Here is a 21,729-nt window from a genome sequence, read left to right on the forward strand (position 1 = left end):
TGAGTCCTGTGAGCATTCCTTTATTAGGCTTTGAAAAGGCAGATTAGAGAAGTGTTACTGATTACACTTTGTCTCCTGTTACTCGCCCTTTTCAGTTATACTGACAGATGAGACACATGTTTAAAGGTGCGTATCTAATTGAGGTCTACAGCTTCATGTCCAGGCTCGAAAGAGGTGAAGAGGATTATTGGAGACAAGTACATATTGACAGGAGCATCCTTCACAAATCAAGACAGTGAGAATGCATATTGACACCGTGTTGCCAAGATGCTCATTTAAGCCCGATGTAATGCAAACTAAAAGCAAAAAGACCATTGTGAGTTTGTGTATTTACAGGGAAAAGATGAAGGAAACATAGTATTATTAGTCTATTGTGATTAAAGAGATGATGAATCCTCAAGAATTAAGGGCTCCTTCTTCTTAATCAGTCTGGTTTTCATGGCAGGTTGTTAATGAAACTAGAAGAATGTTCTGCAAAAGAGAGAATAATTAATCAACAACATGTTGCTTTGTCAGATCTACTTTTATCAATCATATAAATATGAAAGCAGTAAAAACCTACTGTTTTTGTTTCCCCAGAAAAACATTTTTTTTGCATTGTTCACTGCACATTAAAGGAGAGGTTCACAAATGTTCAAGTGTGCATTAAAACAATAGTCAGGTGCCCAAATGAACACTGAAATAGTTTTTTCTTGCCATAATCAGTCCTCCTGTTCATACTGACCATTAGAAGATCCCTTCATTATGCAAGTGATGGGGGCCAAAATCCACAGTCCTCTTTCTGTGCAAAAATGTATTTAAAAGTTTATCTGAAGCTAATATGAAGTGTCAGCATCCAAATTAGTCAAATCAAGTAGATATCTTTCAACGTTACAGTCTTTTTAGTGGCAAAGTCCCTCTTTTTGTTACTATACTTCCACCACAGCTCAACAGGGAAACACTGTCCGAGGAAACATAAAGAACCTTATGCTGAAAAGACTGTAAATGTGTCAGATATCCACTTGATAAGACTAACTGAGACAGCTGAAGCCTCATATAAGCTTCAGATGAACTTTTAAATGCATTTTTACACAAAATGACTGAGGATTTTGTGTAAAATGATTACAGCGAGGAAAACCTCTTTCAGTGTTCATATGGACACCTTACTGATATTTTAAAACAGACTTGAAAAATTGTGAACCTGTCCTTTAAACACAACAGAGCAAAACACATGCAGGTGAGTTTTAGAAAATAATCAGGGCTTAAACATGGAGCCAAGATGTTCTTTTTTCTTTTCAGGCTGGGGCACTCAAACTGCACAAACCACAGCTTTGGTATCTTTCAAAAATCCAAATTTTACAACAAATCTATCTTATATTAAAATAGTTGATAATCATCATGCATTAAAGCAAATATAAAAACCCTGCGAACATGAAAGTTTTTACTGTAGCAGAGCAGAACTCCCTGCTACAGTACCACCCAGTGTCACTCGGTGTTAGCTATGTATGTCCGAACATGTAACAGTCCCATGGAACAACATCAATCAGAACAACTGCTGAAGGCTGGCAGGACTCCTGTGCTGCTTTTATGAGCATCCATGACCTGACGACGCTGGACAATACCACAGAGGCCACACATTTACACGTGTTTATATACGGCTCACTGGGTCAAGATTTGGCAGATATATGGTGGGATGGGTCACTGATCACATTAGCTGCAAATGTCTTCACTTAAATAGCACAGCTTGTAGAGCACATGCTACAGCAATAAAGAAACATCGCTGTGAGCCATTTCTTAAATAGAAAGAAGGGGAAAGTGGATACTGTATGAGCTGTATTTATTAACTGTCACGTGGAAACAGCTGAGCTGTTACAGCAACACACAAATCTGACAGTTTGACAAAGGTGAGGGGAAACAATATCAAAATACACTGCTTGTTTGCTTTCTTCTGATTGACAGGGAGACTGTCACATGTGCTAAAAAAAAAAAAAAAAAAGAGGGCCAAACAAAAACAAATGTCACACCAAACATCCCCTCTGACGTGCAGTGAAGAAGAGGAGGTCTGAAAACTAAGTGAATTACCAGGACGAGGGTGAGGAAGGAGGAGAGGGAGGACTAGTGCTGAAGCAGGTAGCCGTGTCTGTACAGTGACGCACTGCCTTCAAACACCTTTCTGTTCACAGTGGGACTGACTGATGCTGACTTAGGGCTGCACACACACGCACACACACAGACACACTGTCATATCCTGTAAACTACTGAACCAGACTCATTAGATTATTGCCTTGCTGTCAACACACAAATGCTCCAGATGTGTATTCAGATAAATAGCAAATGTGATACTGTGAACAACCGCTTATACACATATTCTGAATGAAAAATAAAGTATTAATATGAATGCTTACACTTCATCTTCATAATCTTTCGGAGGGGACACTGCAATCACAACATCAATCCAGTCCTAAAAAGTAGAAACAACACTTATTTTCATTTCGTGTTGAAACTGAATTGATGAATATGAGGTCAAACAGCATGACTGGATCAGCAAGTCAGAGTGTGTGAGCACAATCAATCAATCAGGGTTGATGGGGTTTAACTATGATAAATAGAACAATGCTGTAGCTATTAAGATAAAAAAATATCCTTTTGAAAAGAAAAGCATATGGCATTTCTCCGTCTCATACCCCTCCACCATTCCAGGCTCGAGCCAGAGAGTTTTGTCCTTCAGTCAACGTGGCATCGATCAGGATCTTCCCATTCACAGCCATAAGCTCATCTCCGGGTACAATGCCACCTATGAACAGACACATCGGAGCCATTTAGATGCCAAACATATCTATTTAAAACACTGACACACAAACACATACAGAGTGAGTGCCAGCTGCAGCTGCAGAGAAATGCAGTCTGTGTAAAGAGGCACTCAGACACTTGAATCTCAACTGTAAACATGTCTCCTACAATGATGCAGTGTTGCAGTGGGGCAGTTTGTCTTAACTGTGTGCACAGGAAAGTTGCTCCTTATATTTCACCATGGAAACAGTAATGATGGTGTAATAATCAAAAACAGAGGAGGAGGCCAGGTTCTGCAGTAAAGCCAAACATATGCTAATAAATCTCAAAATAAAACTGTCTTGAACTTACAGTTAACTTGTCATAAAATTAATTTAATACAATGAAACATGAACTGACCGTGCTTATCTGCAGCACCGCCTTCATACACAGATGATATCACCAGCTTTCCCAAGGGAGAGTCCGCGCCCCCCTCCAGAGCCAGGTCAAGCTGTCCCATCTCAAGAACGACAAACATCAACACCATCAGTCATGTTTTAGAACATCTTACCTTGAAAGTGATAAGCGAGATTCCTCTCATTAATACAGAGTTATCTGAAGTTAAGGAATCTAGTTACCTTTTTGATTTTCAGCTGTCTCACATCTCGCCCAGCAATCTGGTCCGAGGAGAACTATTGTCAAAGGCAGAATGGAAGAAAAAAAGAACAAAAAAAGCACAACATCACACATCAGTTGCATAGTAAGCAGTGAAGAGTCACAAGTACCAAACATAAAGAATGGCTTCTTAATGTGGACCCTACCATACTGCTAAAAGTGAAAATTTGGTCTCAAGAGAAAAATCCTTCACTGTAACTCCTATTGAAAAAAATCAGAATATAATTAATTTACTTATAACCAATCCAATATAACCAAGAGACTTTTGTAGCTCATTTAAATTGGTAAAGAGTAGCCTCTGATGTCCCTGGATGACTGCAATAGCCTACATAGACAGAGGCAACCACACACTTTCTGAGACACATTTTGCTACACTGTCATTGGTCTTAATAATTAATATGTCATCCGAAGCAATGTGTGTAATTTGAAATAGAGTTGTTTAGCCTATTATTTGCAGCTGCTGCTTTCTTGTAAGCTGTTATCTAGATATACACATTTAGATGTTGCACCACAGTTGAATTCACACAAATAAACTTTTAAAACATCTATTCATGAGAGCTGTTTGTTACTCAAACACTTCACTGTGAGTGGTCGTCTGATAAGAACATCTTATCCACTTTTAGCTAAGAGCTTTTTACTGATAAGTTGGCTTATTGGAGTATTGTTAAGTGTAATTCTTAGAGGTTTGATAGGTTATTGTAGTCACTGTGAGCTAATTTTATAACTGTTAGATCTGCTTTAAATGCTGAAGTAATGCTGCACACAATATTTGCAGTTGGCAGGAGCCATGACCTCATAGTTGTTTACCAGTTTGGTTTTAAATTACGACATATTTAGTGCAATTGTTGCAGTGCTGACAAGATCACGCATACAATACCATTGAGTGGGGATCAAAATCTTCCACGAATTTCTGAAAGCCCTGAAAAAGAATCAATATGCAGTTCATTAAACGGATCAACATGTCAATAGGTAGTTAACAAACAAGATACAATACACAAATGAATCTCTAAGAAATCTCTGTGAACATTAACTGTGACAGGTCAGATTTCCTTTGACAACCATTTCTCTGTGAAAGTTTTAATATCATGCTGGATAAATGGAAACCATGGAGACGGTCATTAATTCAAAAAGCACAGTGGCTTTTAAGGCATCACACCTTAATTCAATATGACCAAGAATAATTCACAGGGACACATGCACACACACAGACACACACAGAGAAAATCATCCCTAATCATTCCTACCAAAGACGACAGCAATTTAATTTCACAGGAAGGGGAAGAAGGAAACAGAACAAAGCTCTCAGAGAGAGGACATCACATTCATCCAGCTACAATGAGCCAGAGAGCCATTTTTCTTCCTGCAGAATAAACACACATTAATCTAACAGTTCATTTCCTATGCTTGTGCATACATTTAACATCGGACATAAAAAATGAGCTCATTTGTAATATCTGTTTTTATTTGTTGTGGGCTGGAGACAGTCAGACAAGCAATATAACTGACGAGGTATTTGGAATAATAGCAGAGTGAAGGTACATTAAAAGGTAAAACAAACACTCTTCTATCTTTTAGTGATTCACGCTGCATCAGCCCATGTAGAGAGGAAAGATCACAACCACCTGGAGTCCTCAATAAAACTTTATAGACCTTTTTTTCTTTGACCTACAAACCATCTTGTTACCAGTAAAGATCAAAACCAATAACAGTAGTAAGGCCAAAACATGCATACCCACAGTACATGTTCACCACATGTTCAGTGGTATTGCCCTCTCCAAATCAATAAAAGTGCAGTCATGCATATGTTACACAACTAGATCAAAAGGCACTGATGCAACCGACAGCAAGAGGTCATAATGAAAAAATAAAGGAGGACCCATCATGGAGGCTTCAGTCAACCATGAGGAAACCTGATGTGTGAGCATGGAGAGAAAAGGTCCAGGGAGAAAAACAGGAAAAAAAGCACTCAAGAGTAACGAGAGAGGAAGAGAGGTGGTGATAGGTATGGATTACTTGTTGTTTGTTGTTTGATTTAAAAGAAGAGTTGTAAGGTACCATCCGTTTCAACATTTCTGGGGGCTGAAACACAAGAAATGAAAAAATACGCAAACCTCACTTCAATGCTTGAACAACTTTCTATATATCTTACATTTAAAAAAACAAAACAAATTACTAGCAGACTGAAAAGCAGTGTCGTGCTGCCCTCTCTGGTTGAAAGTTTCAACAGTTTCAGCTCTGACCACACCCCACATCAGTGATGGGTGCGGTCTGTTGCACCTGTAACCACGCTCAACAGTGATGTCACTGTGTACTGACACACCGCTGAGTACACTTCGACATACCGGAGGGTGAATGCTCAATGTGATGACCTACGTTATCTGACAGTCAATATCACTCTATGTGTATGACAATTATTCCCTCTAACAAAAAAACATAACATCCAGATCATAAAAATATCAACATATATCAGATTTGTACTGCAGGTAATAAAAAGAGTTTTGGTTTAATTCGCAAAGTAACAAGATCAGTATTGTGGTTAAAGGATGAGGCTGATATTTCATATTTTTCATTGTCAAAATCACATTTTATTTAGATTTCCCACAACACTGTATTGGCACTATAATGTAGTTGTTAGCAGATATAAGTGTTTATTAATGTATTTGTCAACAACTATAATTCCTCCCGTGGGTACCCATAGGTGGAGACTGGTGTATAAATAGATAATGAATGATAATACAGTAAAGTAAGTATGTCTTCACTGGAGAAGTTGTAACTGTTGGCAAACACTGTACATTAATAAACACTTAAAAATATATCTTATCTGCACATAACTACATTATATATCTAATGTAATAATATATCTGTGTTATAAACCATTATTTAAATGATTAAATGTTTATATACTGATTGTAAATGCTAAATAAGGGGACTTAAGGTTAAGTGTTACCCTCTATTCTGTATCAAACACAGTGGCAGACAAGAATCCTTGGTAAATGCTACATCAGTGGTAGGCAAACAGCGGCCCATGGGCCAAATCCAGCCCCCCAGGAGAAAACATTTGGCCCGTTGATGAAAGCTGAAGTTTTGACTTTCATAGTTAACTTTTACATATTTTTTTAACAAATCTACTGTAGATAACAAAATAAATACAAGGCTTGTGTAAATCCCAGTGAATATCAACTCAATACATCTAATACTGCCCTCACACCAGGACACGGTTTGAAACCATGATATCATCATGCTATTTGAACAGTGCATGGTGCTGAAATTAAGTCTAATTAACCTACCAGAAAAAACATTTTCACGTGTGAATTCTAACACTGTTTTAATTCCACAACTAGCCTGTTGGACCAGAACACAACTGTTCTTCACAAACACAAATGGGGGGCAGTCTAACAGAAACTGGGTGCAAATGCCATTTTTTTCTATGCCTACAGCAACAGTACTTTCAATCAACTGCAAGTGCAACACAAAACATATACTGTATTTGCATATGAGTCATTTCTAGCTTAAAGAATATTAAAATAAGCTGTAACTCCTCACTTCCTGTACTGCTGGGAAACATACAATTCTAAAATCCTAAACAGTGTTAAAAATCAATTAAGAATTACTTTAAGAATACATTTTATTCTTAAAAGAATAAGAATAGAATCTTAATTAAAAGAAATAAACAAAACATATAGGCCCGTGTTCCCACTGTGCCAGTTAACAGCCTCCCATTGAAAAATCCTGAAAAACTGGCCCACAGTTAAACCTAATTGCTGAGCCCTGTGCTACAGTATATGGTAACTGCATAAGACTTGACAAACTTATGGAATAAAATCTCCAAAACTGTATCCAAAAACATTAAATTACTGCTGTACACAGCTATACTACTAAAGTAAGCTTGTTTGCCAGCTCACATACTCGGAAAACTGGTGTAAAACATATCAGGGGAATGTGAATGATTAATGGCATCCCTTCCTTCAGCTCCTATAGTAAAGGTGCCCTTCAGCAAGGCATTTCACCTCCAGCTGCTGTGGTGCTCAGCGGCTCAGTGTGTGACTGTACTGGGCGTTCAGGTGTGATCGTGTGACTCTGTTAATGGGAGGCAGAGAGAGCTGCTGGAAGAGAAGGTTGCTTAGTTAACTTGTCTGAGGTAAATGCATTTTGGAAAATAAATAATCTGCCCATTTTCATAAGAGCTATTTGACAGGAAGGAGATATGGCTCACCTGCGTCATTTAACAACCACAGATTGCTTCTCTGTCAAACAGCTGGAGAGTCTGGAAGACTCACCAGGATTCGAAAAAGAGGTGAAGAGGGATGAATCCCTCAGCCAGTTTAGGATATACTGCGTCAGATGTCTGTCTGAATGTTTTATGACCCTGTTAAGCTGAGGTGAAATTCTATGCAAGAAGCAGCTGAATGAAGTGTGGTGTGTTTCATACCAAGCCATCAGATCGGAGTGCAGATCTGTGTGGATCTGGTCGGTGCGTCTGCGACTGGGGCAGCATGACGGGCTTAGACATGACAGGGACCATCTGACGCCTCTGGTTGGAGGGGCTAGGAGCTAGTTGCTGTTTGGGAAAGATTTTGTTGTATTTAAACAGTATGTTCATTTATTGTAGAACAAGCCTTGAAGAGAAGAGTGTGAGCAGAGAGGGGTGTGTTTTGTTTTGTTTTTTTACAGAGAGAGACTCACCAAGGGGTTGCTTGAATTGGAAACACGACTGGCATGAGATGTATTTCTCATTACCTGAACCACAGTGAAATACAGTTAATCTTTCAGCCCCCCTAGCACATACGGAGCACAGCAGGAATATCAGTGCAACATACACCCAGACTCACACTTTGTAAGGTATCACAGCACGCCTGAGGTTTCAAAATTATTCCACGTATAACCCACTGGATGCATGCAAACGTTTTTTAAAAATCAGATCATCTCACATTACTGCAACATCCTGCTTTCATCAGCATGCAACACTATCAAACGAAACTCCCAGTACACACCACACACCACGCAAACACCACGCTCAGTATAACAAACCGCACAGCTACCAATAAACATCAATTTCGACTAACTGCATCTTTGAATGCATCTCCCTCAGCTGGAAGAAAATTGTAAATCAATGACTACCCAATTCAGCCATGCTAATACAATGTATCACTCTCTCCTCATGCACAAAACAGAATAGGCAAATAAATTGTATGCATTAATGAAAATTGAGTCCTGCTGTCTTGAAATGCATTAACTCTGTGAGCCTTGATTATGTTTCTTGGAAACTGCGAATGCAATTTTTCTTCCCAGATGGAAGAAAATTATCCTTGCAATCTACCAGTTTAACACTTCTACAGGAAAAGCAAGCAGTAAGAATTCATGCCAGTCCAACACATCATCTCTCTGACATGAGTAACTCTAACCTTGGGACTAGAGGGGTAGGACATTTCACTGGGGGTGGATGAGTAAATCCCTCCTCTCGGGAGATAGCCCCCTGCCTCCCACTCACTCCTGTGCTCTGGAGGACTGGGAGGATGCTGGAGGTGATGATAGTGGTGATGCTGGCGGTACCCGCTGAGGGTGCCTACTCTTTCTTCAGTGTGTTGCGGGGGCGGGGGTGGAGGGGGAGGAGGAGGTGGTGGTGGAGGCGGGGGTGGTGGCGGAGGAGGTCTCGGGGCGGGTTGAGGGGAAGAGGGGGGCCATGAAGACTGAGACGGAGGAGGATAGTGGGAGGAAGGTGGACGAGGGGGTTGGGGTTGGGGTTGGGGAGGGTGAGCGTGAGGATGGTGTGGGTGAGGCCTGCGCCCCTTGTTGGTCATAGTAGATGAAGCAGAGGGGGGTTTCCTCGCATTGGGTGGAGACGGGGGTCGGCGCTGTGGGGATGCTCTGGTGGAAGGGGGAGAATAGTTGGGGATGGTAGGGTTCAGCTTGGGTGAAGGTGGAGGGAGAGGCAAGGGTGGGGGAGGCTGGCTAGTGCCGGGCTGGGTGGGGGCAAGTCTCTTCAGAGGGCCCCTCAGGCTCTGATCCACCTCGTCCAGGTTAATGTCGTCCAGATCGGTGGTGGCCAGGTGGAGACCGCCAGGGAAACGTTTCACCCTGGGCTCAGAAGCAGGGGAGCGCGGCGGCGAGAGCTTAAAGTCACAATGAAACAGAAAATGACTTTTTTCCACCTCATGTGTTAATTCTCCTGTTGACCTATTTAACAAGTGAGGCAATCATCAGGAGGCAGACGCACATCAATTAATTCTTGGCAGGTACTTAAAGGTACAGTATGTAAATTTTTTGGTTAATCTGCTTAAAAAAACAAACAAAAATATCCGCGTACGACTGTGTTTTATTCCCAATTCTTCTTTTATTCTACATGACCATGATGATGTTTGAACAATAAATGGTACGGTTACCAGATTTGTGGTTGAAACGTTTACAGTGCACAATAAAATAAGAATTGGGAATTAGACCACAGAGTACATTTTTTGTCATCTTTTTGTGCTATTTAAAAATTCTGTCCCTCCTCTAATTTCCTACTGATCTTCACCTGGTGGAAAATAAGACATTATTGTCTCTCTTACGATATCAATCATGTAACTTAACAAGGGAAATGTGTGACAACATGGTACACACACTGTAGTTGTGCAACCCCCCCTTTTCTTCTACAACACACTCTCTCTTTTGCTGCATCCCAATGGCTGTAAGGACAACATTTCTCCACATCTTTTCACTCAGAAAAATCTGGTTTTTACCATAAATATGTTGAACTACAGAGACAAGTCACCAACTAAACATGGTGGGGAGTTAACATCAATAATTAAAATCAAAATCAATGATTTAGTATGTTATTGCAGCTATAACCATGTCCTTGCAACATGGTTGGTTTATGACATGGTTATACAGAAAGACATAACATCACTATGGTGTTGTTAACACAGAGAGGTTTTGACAGAGGAGGTCTCACTCTGTACCTCTGGAGATTCGTTCTCCACACAGGAGATCTGCTCCAACCGAGTCTGACAAAGACGCTCAACCCAGTGTTGCACTTTCTCCGACTCCTCAAGGTCTTCTCTCTCTGTCTCTGAAACCTGGCACAGAGGCAGAGCCACGCAGCATCAGACCACGGGAATCATTTCCTACTTCAAAAACACACACTCACTCACATGCTCAGCTCTCAAATAACGAAGACATACATCAGGGTTGCCAAAACTAGAAACTCTATGATCCATAATATTAAAGTTGCTCTTTCAGTACCGCATGCTGTACATATCATAAGGATTAATCCACATTGACACCATCCAGTATAAAAATTCAGTGCCCCTCTTTTCATACCTCTTGAACCAGCCTATTGATCTTCAGTTGCTTTTCTCGTTCATACATCTCTTCTTTCTCCTTGGCGAGTTTCAGCTCAAACTCCATCTCCTTTTTGTTTTTTCTCTGCTCCTGCAATGTGTCTGTGTTGGACACTTTCTTCTTTTTCTTCTTCTTGTCACCTTTCTGAGGTGTCATCAGTTAGTCAATATAAAAAGCAGACAATCTGTGACTCCAAACTTCACACCATGACATGCAAAGAAAGCTTGTAACACCACACTGTGCATGACCACTAAAGCGAAAAACTATGTTTTATAAATAATTCTAAAAAAGAAAAAGCTCTGATATGAATATTTAACCACCAACATGTCATGATGACTTCACACCTGGTTAAAAAAACAAGACTTTCACTCGAACACCACACTGAACGCAGGCAGTACCTTTCGGATTGACGGCAGTTTCCCCTCGTATCGATAAAACCAGCCAAATGCTAAGAATGGAGATGAACACAGGTCACTCTCACAAATATGTTAAATTAAAGTTTTAAACAAAGTCTCAAACAAAGTATCAATATGGAAAAGCAAGATATCACACTAAAGAGCCACAACACACCACTCAAAGAAGAAAATGAAAGAAACAGATTTGTCTTATTTCATTCAGACACTCAAATGAAAACATTTAAAAACTAAAGAGTGATGCAAAAAAGCATCTTTCAATGGTTGGATTTTGGTTGTTGGTTATTCATTTTCAGCAGCAAGAAATGATAATGAAACATTTTGGTTGTCAAAGGAAATCCAACACTAGTCTGTGTGTACGCTGGTTTGCGTGATTATCCTCCCACAACAGCTGCGACAATGCAGAGCTGAGGCTCCGGACTCACTTGTGTGTCCTGCTCTTCCTCTTCGTCTTCCTCTGTGAAGGAACTGGCTTCATCAACTTAGAGTGTCGAGAGGGCATAAAAAGCAGCACAGCACACAGAAGTGACAAAAAGAGAGACAGAGAGCATGCAGAGAGAGTGGGGGGAAATAAGGTGAAGCAAGGGTTACTTAGACAACTCTATGGTTTCAGAAGAATCAGCACAGAAATAGAGGATCCGTGCATTTTAGGGAAAAGATTCTGTTAGGTGTTCTTACGAGAACTCTTGGCCTTTGGAGTCGGGGTGGTTTTTATCTCAGGTGGGGCAGGAGATGGGCTCTTTGGAGTGCCGGGGCTCTTAGGGCTCTTGGGCCTGTCTTTGGTTCCCCAGTCCTCCTCCCACTCTCTGTGGTGTTTCTTCTCCATAGAGTCAATCCTACAGAGGACGACAAAAGAAGTACAAGAAGTAAGATATTTTATACATGATACTTTCTCATACTACTTTATGAAAAACATAGGCACAAAATTTAAATGAATACTTCTCCATCTCCTTCTTAAAGCGCTCCTCTTCCTCTGCAGTTTTCTGAGAGATCTCCATCTTTCTCCTGTTTAACACATGATAAATACAAAGGTTTCAACATACAACTCTGCCCAATCAACATGCCACAATACAGGGCTATCAATACAATATATGCAACTTTAACCCAGTTTATGGCAGCCACTGAGAGTGTCAACCATGCAACACATGATATGCAGTCCTATTATACACACCCCAGATATTTGTGACATCAAAGCACTAAAAAAAATTTATTTGAATCTGAATTTACAAACGTCTGAGAAAAATGTGCAAATGATTTAGTAAGCTGAACACAGATCTATATTGTGATGTAACTACAGAGCAATACAAGCTAATATCCTTCATTAGAAATAGAAAATCTCTGCAGGTCTTGTTCACTTTCTTTGTGTTGCAGGGCAGGTGTAAGGTGTATGCAAAGCACGCAATGTCCTTAATATATTTGAGGAATTTTGAATTCAGGATGACAGGAGAGATTTGATCCACCCAGAAAGGAAAAGCAGAGAAGCAAGCTATTTGGTTGGCACTGACTGACAGATGTGCTTTGACGCTGGGTGCCGTGGAGGCTGCCCTTGAATGCACAGAGGGGTATTTGGGACCTCATCCAAATGACAACAGTCAGTCAGTCTTAGATTAACTGGATCTTTGTATTATCCACGCTGATAGATAGTTGGACTATGAGCATGTTCTCCAGGTCAAATTAAATTGAGCTGTGTCTGACAGATCTACTGGCACACACCACACAGCATTTCAGTACAGCTGTATCACAATGTCAATCATTTTCCTTGGACAAATGCTTGCTTCTAGGCAGCAAAGCCTATTAACAAGGGCTTTTTTATTTTTTCTCAGTCAGTAATCTCATTTTTGGGGTGAAAATGCAGTAACTGAGCAGCCAGCGGTGATGCTACGTGACTTGCAGGGCAGTTTTGGAGTATTTACTGTATTTTTCTAAGTGAGAAGCTGAGATATTCACTGCACTCATCATTAGGTTTAAACAGAAATGATGTCACTGATGACATCTGAAAGGGGTGAACGTCAACAAATCAATGTTATTTCAAGCTAGGTTAAATCCTGTGCAGGTGCATTAAAATAACTGTTAATGATCAATGACATAAATATGTCTTTCCACTGTATCTATCTGTCTACTAAATGTCATAAGCTATGATTAGAAGCTTGTAGGGTTACATGTTTCTGAACTGTATCACATCATCAGAATATTATTGAATCTGAACTGACCACAAGCTTGACAATTCCATAAGTTCACTCACTGCCTCTCCTTCTCCTGCTGCTCTTTAATGATTTTGTTGGTCTCCAGTGCCACCTTCTTCTGATGCATGAGCTCCTGCCTTTCCAGCTCTCTGCGGGCCTCCGCTGCCAGACGCTCCTCGTCTGTCATAAACAGCTCGCTGCCCTGTGAGAGCGACAACAGCCAGAGACGGTAATCACACAGAGACATCCTGCATAAACAGGAGTCCTCAAACTTATTTGGGTCTAGTGACTGGCAGGTTAATCCAAACCAATCCCCGGGACCCGGGAGAGAAGGAGAGGGGAGATGACTGTTTTTGTCACATAACATCTTGTATATTATTTGCAACATACAGGCAGGTACAAAAACCTATATAAGTACATAATAGAAACACTGCACTGTATGTATTCATTATTATTTATTAATACAGAGTTTTGTTTTTATGTAGACAAATAACTTTCTATCTACATTGGAGGCAAAAGAAGAACAAGGTTCCAGATAAGTGATTATGACACTATACCGGTTTTTCATTTTGTAACACAGTCTTCAATTTCAATAAATCATAATAGTGGATGTACTGTAAGTGTCAAAAGGAAGACACGTACACACACACACACACACACACAGAAATACATGCATCGAACAAGCACCAAGGAAAACAGTAAACAAGACGGGACTGCTTGTCCCAGTTATCGTTGCTGAGTCCTGAAGCAAACAACCTGGCAAGTGACTTGACTGATGATAAATGTTACTCCTGTAGACAGTCAGGCTGAGGGACATGCTAAGTAATGAAATGTCTACAAAACAAGGCACATTAATCTGTGCTGTGCAGGAATGCAAAGGAGAGAAGGCAAATGTTTGCGCTCTCACATCCAGAACAGATTATCCCTGACCTGTTTTACTTTCTGAGACAAATTCATTTCCTCATAAATGGGTTTAAAGATGAATTAAGCAAATATCATCTGTCTCCTTGGTTTTTCCTTATCGACATAACTCAGGGATCCTCAGGGAACAATATGTTCAATGATTTCAGCCATTTTTATATAGGGATTCCTACATTTGAAAACTTTATTCACTTTAAAAGTATAAACTTTTAAAGTGTTGAGAAAGTTTCATGTCCAGATATAATCATCTGTATCTTAATGGCATTTTATGTATTAATGTGAAATCTTGTGTCTTCAGGTGAAAACAACAACACTCTGCTCAAAACATGCTCAACAAGATTTATATACTACTACAATATATGATATTGTACTGGGTAGATCAATACACATACACAGTTGGGGAGTACTTACAGCTCCTGTCAGGACAGTGATAGTCAGACTCCTGCTGCTCTTCAGGACTTTCACAGCCTGGGAATATGATAACAGAAGACCAAAAGACCATGACTTTTACACAATATCTAATAAATAAAGGGTGTGAAGGGTGTGAAATCACTACCAGCTCCATGAAAATACTGCAAACTTTGTTTTCTCCAGCAGCACATTTGGCAAACAACCAACCACACTTTATGTGTTTTTTTTCACAAAACTATTTTGGCAGGTCAAACGCTAATTTATCTGTTAAGTGAGTTAAGCATCGAACAAACACTGGCAGTGATGAGGGGTTTAACTTCTACTGGCATCACAAGCGCAGTTAAAACAGATGCACTCATGGTTTGGAAAAACAAACATAATGGACAAAACTTTGGAATCTAATCAGTCATTATTGCAAAATAATTATCTTCTTTCCTAATGGTAACCACGTAAACAAAATTCACCTCTTTGTGGTCCAGATTGGTGAAATCCACCCCATTCACCTCCACAATCTGGTCTCCAACCTGCATTTTGGGATGAGACATACAGTAGATGCAGTGAACGATGGGTGATAGAAGTTCATAGAGGTGTTCTGGTCATTTGGAAGCCTCACCTGAAGTCCAACTTCTGCAGAAAGGGAGCCTGGTTTGACGTTACTGATGTAGATGCCAGGTTTCTGTGTTGGACCACTGGAGATGCTGATACCCATACCCTTGGTACCCACAAGGCTGAGGAAAACCTTCTTCTCCTTGATCTCCTTCCCTCCGAGGGATGCCAAGCCTGCAATGCTGCTTTTTTTCTCCTGAGCGGTACAGAAAGAAAGAAGAAAAGAAAGCAAATTGCATAAGCTGTCTGCTGATGTAATACATCTTTTGAAAATGGCAGATGCCATAAAAAACTGCGTCTCTTACCCCAGATTCAGACACAAACTGGTCGACAAACTGCCACTTGAGGGGTTCATCGGATGAGCTGGAGAAATAAGAAAAAGCAATGAGGACATTGTGATTTCTGCACAGCGATATCATCTCAGTGCACCACTCCCAAAGACAGTAGAGCAATATTTCACACAACAACAATAACTAAACAAATGAAAACTATATTAACAGACTAATCATCTTACCTTTTCACTGGGATCATCCCCACATCTACACAAACAAAAAAAAAACAAACAAAATCATATAAATGATGCCACTGATGTTAAACAATACATAATTTCACACTTCAATCGTGTTGCAGTTTGTGTTTTACATACGCCTGACTTTGAGTGACACGATCTTCTTCGTCTTGATGAGACTGATGACCTCCTCGTGGATACAAGAGGAGATGGAGTATCCATTGATGCGAACAATCTCATCACCAACCTGTACATCAACACAGGATGGGATATTATGGATTTCAATATATCAAGCCAGATCACAGATGAAAGTATTGCTGCTTCAAATATTTACATCCCTGTCTGATGAATATACCAGCCATGATATGATTTATTGATCTGTGTGATCTATTTACATTTTAATGCCTCAAGCTCCTCCATCTTTGCTTGTTTATGCAATATATAATACATATTTGAAATTGATAAAGTAAATATTCTTGTGAAATATTAGATTACTGCTTGAATACTTTTAAGTGAAAGCAAAAATGCTACTTGTATGCAGTACAGGCACATACTGCTGCAAAGACATTACTGTTATTTTTCTAACTAGCAATAGCAAAGCTGCCTTGTTGTAGAGTGACTGAGTTTCTGAGATATTAGACAGGACACCATCCTCACCTAAGATGTTGTTATGAAGCCTGCTGTAAATCTGTCACAATAAACAACGTCTCTTGAGACACAGGGAGCATTCGGTCTGATCTCTATTAAAGCATCAATCTAAAGGGGTCTGAAGAGAATATTAACTTCTTCTGTCATGACAGGAGCAATTTCATTTGTTTATTGTCCATCTGTGTGAAACTGGACCAGAAGTGACAGACAGTCAAGCTCTGTGAGAGTTTAACCAACACGGTGCTCAACACCCTCTACTGGACTCTGATATTATGACAGAAATCTAAGACACTGATACTAAGACACATGGGCACAAAAATGATTTCAATTTTACTGACTGTCTGGAAACAATAATTGGCAACCTGCATCTTCATAATAATAAATACAATGATTAAGTGAATTATACACAAAATACCTTAATGAATACAGTAAGATAATGTATGTATACACATGTAGTCAATGCAACTGAATGCAAATAGTAAAACTAGTGTAGAGCTGCAATGATGACTTGATTAATCATTTAGTCAATTAATCGATTTTCCGATGAACAGAAGATTATCCAGAAACTATTTAGATATCTATATATACAGTATATAAATGGGTCATTTTAAGCGAAAATGCCCAAAGTTTGCTGGTTACAGTTTCTCCAATGTGATGATTTGAAACTTTTTTGTGTCATACATACATCATGTGCCATATTTTGGACTGTTAATCAGACACAACAAGACATTTGGAGACATCACCATGGGCTCTAAGACATTATAACAGGCAATTTTTCTGACATTTTATATACAAAGCGATTGATTGAGAAAAGTTAGTAGTAAAATTAATATCACTACAATAATGACTACAAAGTAATGATTTTATATAGCTCTTTATATTTTAAGCAGCAATTACAAACAGTTTAAAGAACAAAAAGTGGAAAACATCACATCACGGATACGTACCTGAAGGCCGACATTCCCAGCCTGACCGTCTTTGACTATTTGTGATATGTAGAGACCACAACCAAACTCCAGCCCTCCACGGACACTCAGACCCAGTCCATCACGATTTGTCCGATCCAAACGCACCTCTTTGAGCTTCCTGAACAGCAAGGAAGACATAAGACAGGATAACAGCAGGATATATGAGCCGTATAACATTTAGAAAGAGAAAAGGAAGATGATGTCAACATGAAAACAAGGAGAATACATACAGACGCTCAGGGATATTATGGTATGATTACATTTTTGCAGGCTGTTTTTATAATGTAAGCACATATTTAATGTGACACAGACCAGGTACACATCAGAGCCAGGACATGAGCGTATGCTGTACTCACCGTGACCTCTTAGGGGTGAGCAGGTCGTACTCCACCTGGTGTTTGAGTGGGATCAGAGGTCGGATAGCGTCAAACAGGGGCAAGCGCTTTGGTTCGTTGATTACCAGCTTCAGGTCCCCTACAAGCACCCGCAAATCCATCGACCTGCAAGAGGAGAGAATGACGTTTTTAAGTTTAGTTTCTGGGAAGATACAAAATACAAAAAACTCTCCTGTTAAAGACCAAGTGACTTTCTACAGCATGAGTAACTGTGAGTTTATGTTATCTTTTTGGTGCAAGACACAGGATTTGTAGTGCAAATACAGTATGTATTTAGTGTGTACATCATGTCACCAGCTTCAATAAAACAGAATTGAGAATGACATGTACACAGGGTGTGCAAAAAACCTGAAACACCTGAAATTAATAAGTATAAGTGCTAACGGTGGCTTTCGGAATATCTTTTCAGCCACAGGATCGTTACCCCTAATAGTCCATTTTTGTATAAACAACAGCATATAACTGTAATATCTAAACACTTATGGAAAAGACAATCCGATCACCTTTCTTTAATAATTCATAAGAAGACAAAAGGCAACTAGAACATCAATTAAAGCAGCAAAGTAAAAGCTGCTGCATAAAATCTGTCCACCTGGCCTCCTCCTTAAATTATTAATGGGTGCCATTTCAGCCCTGTTTGCAGGATGAACATAAAAAGTTCTTTTGTGAATAACTGGCCAGGCTTGTCGGAGCGGAGTGGAAACTGATCAGCGGCTTAATCGAGGGGACCGCGGGGCTCTGGCTCTGTACAAGGATGAAATTGAAACCTAAACCTGTAGCCCCCCCCCCCCAATCATCTCCTCTCAGCCGTCTAAAACCTGGCTGTTATCAGAAACCCTGATGGATCACACAGTTTAAACTGAAATGAAAATGTTAGAGAGAAGTTAGCAGAAGTTGAAAGAGCATTTCGGTACATGCAAAAGTAAAGTAAAGTAATTCAAGCAACACTTGAGGCAAATGAGAACAAATGCAGCCTAAATCTTAGGTTTTACTGTCTTTTTTGTACTTATGATTTTGTATATATATGCAAAAACACTCCTAAAGGCCATATAGGCTTCACTAATAATATGTTTTTATCAGTAATGGTTTAGTAAGTAACAAATATTTATCAACACTATCCATCAAATAACCGTCAGGATATAAGGATGTGAATATAAAAATGGCATGAGACAAAACAACAAGCTCCTGAAGTGCATGCAGGCGCACACACACACATACACACACACACACAGACACACAGATGCTATAACCACATCGACCAGTGACAGATGGTACTCACTGGTGATACATGCGGAGGACATCATACAGGTAATCCTTCTCTGCTTCATTCTCAATCAGCAGCTCCACCTGCAAGAAGAGACAAACATCTGCTGCCATCCTTATTCTCACTGCTGAATCAGAGGAAACGTCAGCCCTCTGACACACACACACTGTACTGTACCTCTCTCCCGTGGTCCTGTCAACGCCACAGGGGGTGAACCGTCTGTGCCTGTATATGTATGTGTAGGTGTCATACAAACCTGATGGCAGCTCAGTTGCCGCAGGATGGTTTTGAGGAAACGCTTCGGCCACTCACTGATGTAACACATTTCCCTCTTTCCAACTAAATCTGTCACAAACTAGGCTGCAGGGTTCACACTCGACCTGAGTCAATTTTTCTTTTCTTTTTTTTTATAAATCTGAGTGAATAGTTAAAACTATGCTTGCTCGAGGATAACGAGGCTCCTCAGACTAAAGCAGGTGTAATGGGCTGCCCTTCCCTAACCATCAAACCACTGGGAGGGAATAATGGCAGCACAGCTGAGGAGGCTGCAGTAGGAAGGTCAGCAGTGTCATCTTACATCTCAGACACAAACGGAGGTGAACATTCACACCCAACATTCACACACACACACACACACTCACTTCATCTTAAGCAGTGTGTAGTCAAAACTTTGTATCATTTTATGTATGGACTAAAACGTAGATAGATCACCTAAGACTCGCTGCAGTAATAATACATTTTATGCTACACTGTGTGGACCCTGCTATGAGGACTCTGTGAGGGTGCGTATGACATGGTGTTTATGACTGTCATAAACTTCTCTCTTGCTCAGAGCGGCCACTCCTGCAGCCCAAACAACATGCAGACTTTGGCACCATAAACCAACAAGGTAAGATATCACCAGTGAGTCAGATGCCAATTTTGAAAAGTGCAATATCTTCTTTATGGTTTCAGATTGTTTTCACATAATAAGATCTTATGTTACAATGTAGCTGACTAGACCCTGAGCCTCCAGAAAACAAATCAGCCTTTAATTGACACTTTTAAAAAGACGAAACAGACAATAATGCAGTTCTTCAGCGACACAACTGAAACACACACACACACACACACACACACACACACAGTGACCATGACAATGTCCCCAAAAGAAACAGAGCCTGATTGTGCCGTGTTGTGCCCACAGCCACTAATTAAACCCGTAAATTTGCCCATCTATTCCGCTCAGCTGCTCATATCTGACACGGTCTACATTATCTAATGCTAGGTTGCCCTTTGTGAAGAGCCAGCAATATGGGACCCTGCCTGTCTGTGTGCAGCACAGATGGCTGTGTGGTGATCCCTACATGCTCTGGGGCTGAAAACGCCCTCAACATATCATGTTCCCTTCTTCTGTTATCTTTAACTCATAGTTACCTTTTCAGGACTTTAACTATTGCTGTAATTTGCCAACACCAGCCACAAAACAGAGTATAATTTGTGCTTAATTCATGGAATTGCATACATCTAAATAATATTTATTTGATCATTGTTGTTACTGACCTAAACTATGTTTACCACAGCAAGATAAAGCTACAATAAACTGTAGCTCTAATATTTTTTAAGTTTTACATCAAATTATGGATACACTATCAGCCCAATTATGATAACAACTCATATGAGTGCCTATAAGTGCCCACTTCTGGAGAGGTAGTGGGAACTGTGATACTAAACCATACCAACCAAGAAATTATTTTCAGCCTAGATAATCCAAGAAAAGCAAACGAGAAAACAGGATAACTTTGATGAAAAGCCATTAATTTAATAGCAAGTGTAATAGTTCTGTCTATATTTCTCCTATGGGCTTCATAGTGATACACAGGTGATGAATAATAATTTTACACCTAAAGCTATTACAATACAATCACTAAAATATGTTTGACTTATATATTAATTTTGTGTTACCATTAGAGCAACATCCCATTAAGACTAATTATTGTTTGATTATAGCTTCTGTTTCTTTTTCCTGAGGCCTTTCTGCGCAACATATCACTGACAGGGAGACACCTGCGAACGTTACCTGTTAGTTTCAGACAAGTGGGCAAGAAAAAAACAACTAATTAATCCGAAGAAGACAATGTTCAGATCTTACCTTGTGCCTAAATTCCCGAGCAACTTTCCGCTCCATCTCCGAGAGACAGCAGCCAACGACAGCCTGACTTGAGATGTCTGTGTCGGTGAAGTTTGACTAGACTGGACCGGGGTCAGTGAGTCAAGCTGGTCGTTGTACAACAACAGTTTCCGGTTGAGCTTCCGTTTAACTGCTGTAATTGCTCTGCAAACTTGACCAAACTGTTAGCAATTGATATCTGTTCAACAATTTGCTACTTTATATGCTTCGTTAGTTCGATTTAAAAACAGTTTTATCACAGATACACATTTTAAACGCATAAATAATCGCTGGACATCTTAAAGCAACTTTTTGTCCTTTGAAAAGTTTCAAACGGGTCCCCTAATCGTTCATCTTGGTTCACTCTTACTTTCATTGCAAACACGACATTTGGGCGCCATTATTATCTCTAATTTTGTGGTTATTTTATTGGTAATAATTTAATGATACCTGCAAGTTAAAGGATATTTTTTTATCAGTTGCACTGCCGCTAGTTGGCAGAGTAATCAACGTCGCTCCA

General features: G+C 39.9%; 1 protein-coding gene across 4 annotated transcripts; it reads right to left on the reverse strand.

Annotated features, from left to right (window-relative positions):
• ush1c (Usher syndrome 1C) lies at positions 1 to 21,729 on the reverse strand. Of its 4 annotated transcripts, XM_042411975.1 has the most exons (21): positions 21,660 to 21,729; positions 21,192 to 21,391; positions 19,076 to 19,143; positions 17,758 to 17,901; positions 17,381 to 17,519; positions 15,924 to 16,032; positions 15,792 to 15,816; positions 15,583 to 15,640; positions 15,285 to 15,473; positions 15,136 to 15,195; positions 14,672 to 14,728; positions 13,399 to 13,541; positions 12,096 to 12,161; positions 11,835 to 11,992; positions 11,582 to 11,637; positions 4,301 to 4,342; positions 3,387 to 3,440; positions 3,169 to 3,268; positions 2,664 to 2,773; positions 2,385 to 2,440; positions 1 to 471 (listed from the first exon to the last, which is right to left on the reverse strand). In XM_042411975.1, the coding sequence occupies exons 2-21, from the start codon at positions 21,225 to 21,227 to the stop codon at positions 459 to 461; spliced, it is 1,683 nt and encodes a 560-aa protein (XP_042267909.1). In that variant the 5' UTR covers positions 21,228 to 21,391; positions 21,660 to 21,729; the 3' UTR covers positions 1 to 458. The 4 variants fall into 4 exon arrangements, 3 of the variants coding, with proteins under 3 accessions (XP_042267909.1, XP_042267911.1, XP_042267910.1); XM_042411977.1 differs by lacking the exons at positions 1 to 471; positions 21,660 to 21,729 and adding an exon at positions 2,060 to 2,188 and having other exon boundaries at positions 21,192 to 21,389; XR_006096229.1 differs by lacking the exons at positions 1 to 471; positions 2,385 to 2,440; positions 2,664 to 2,773; ... (2 more) ...; positions 4,301 to 4,342; positions 21,660 to 21,729 and adding exons at positions 10,123 to 10,478; positions 10,723 to 10,887; positions 11,142 to 11,191 and having other exon boundaries at positions 21,192 to 21,394.

The sequence above is a fragment of the Thunnus maccoyii genome, chromosome 5 (assembly GCF_910596095.1).
Source record: "Thunnus maccoyii chromosome 5, fThuMac1.1, whole genome shotgun sequence".
NCBI classification, from domain to species: domain Eukaryota; kingdom Metazoa; phylum Chordata; class Actinopteri; order Scombriformes; family Scombridae; genus Thunnus; species Thunnus maccoyii.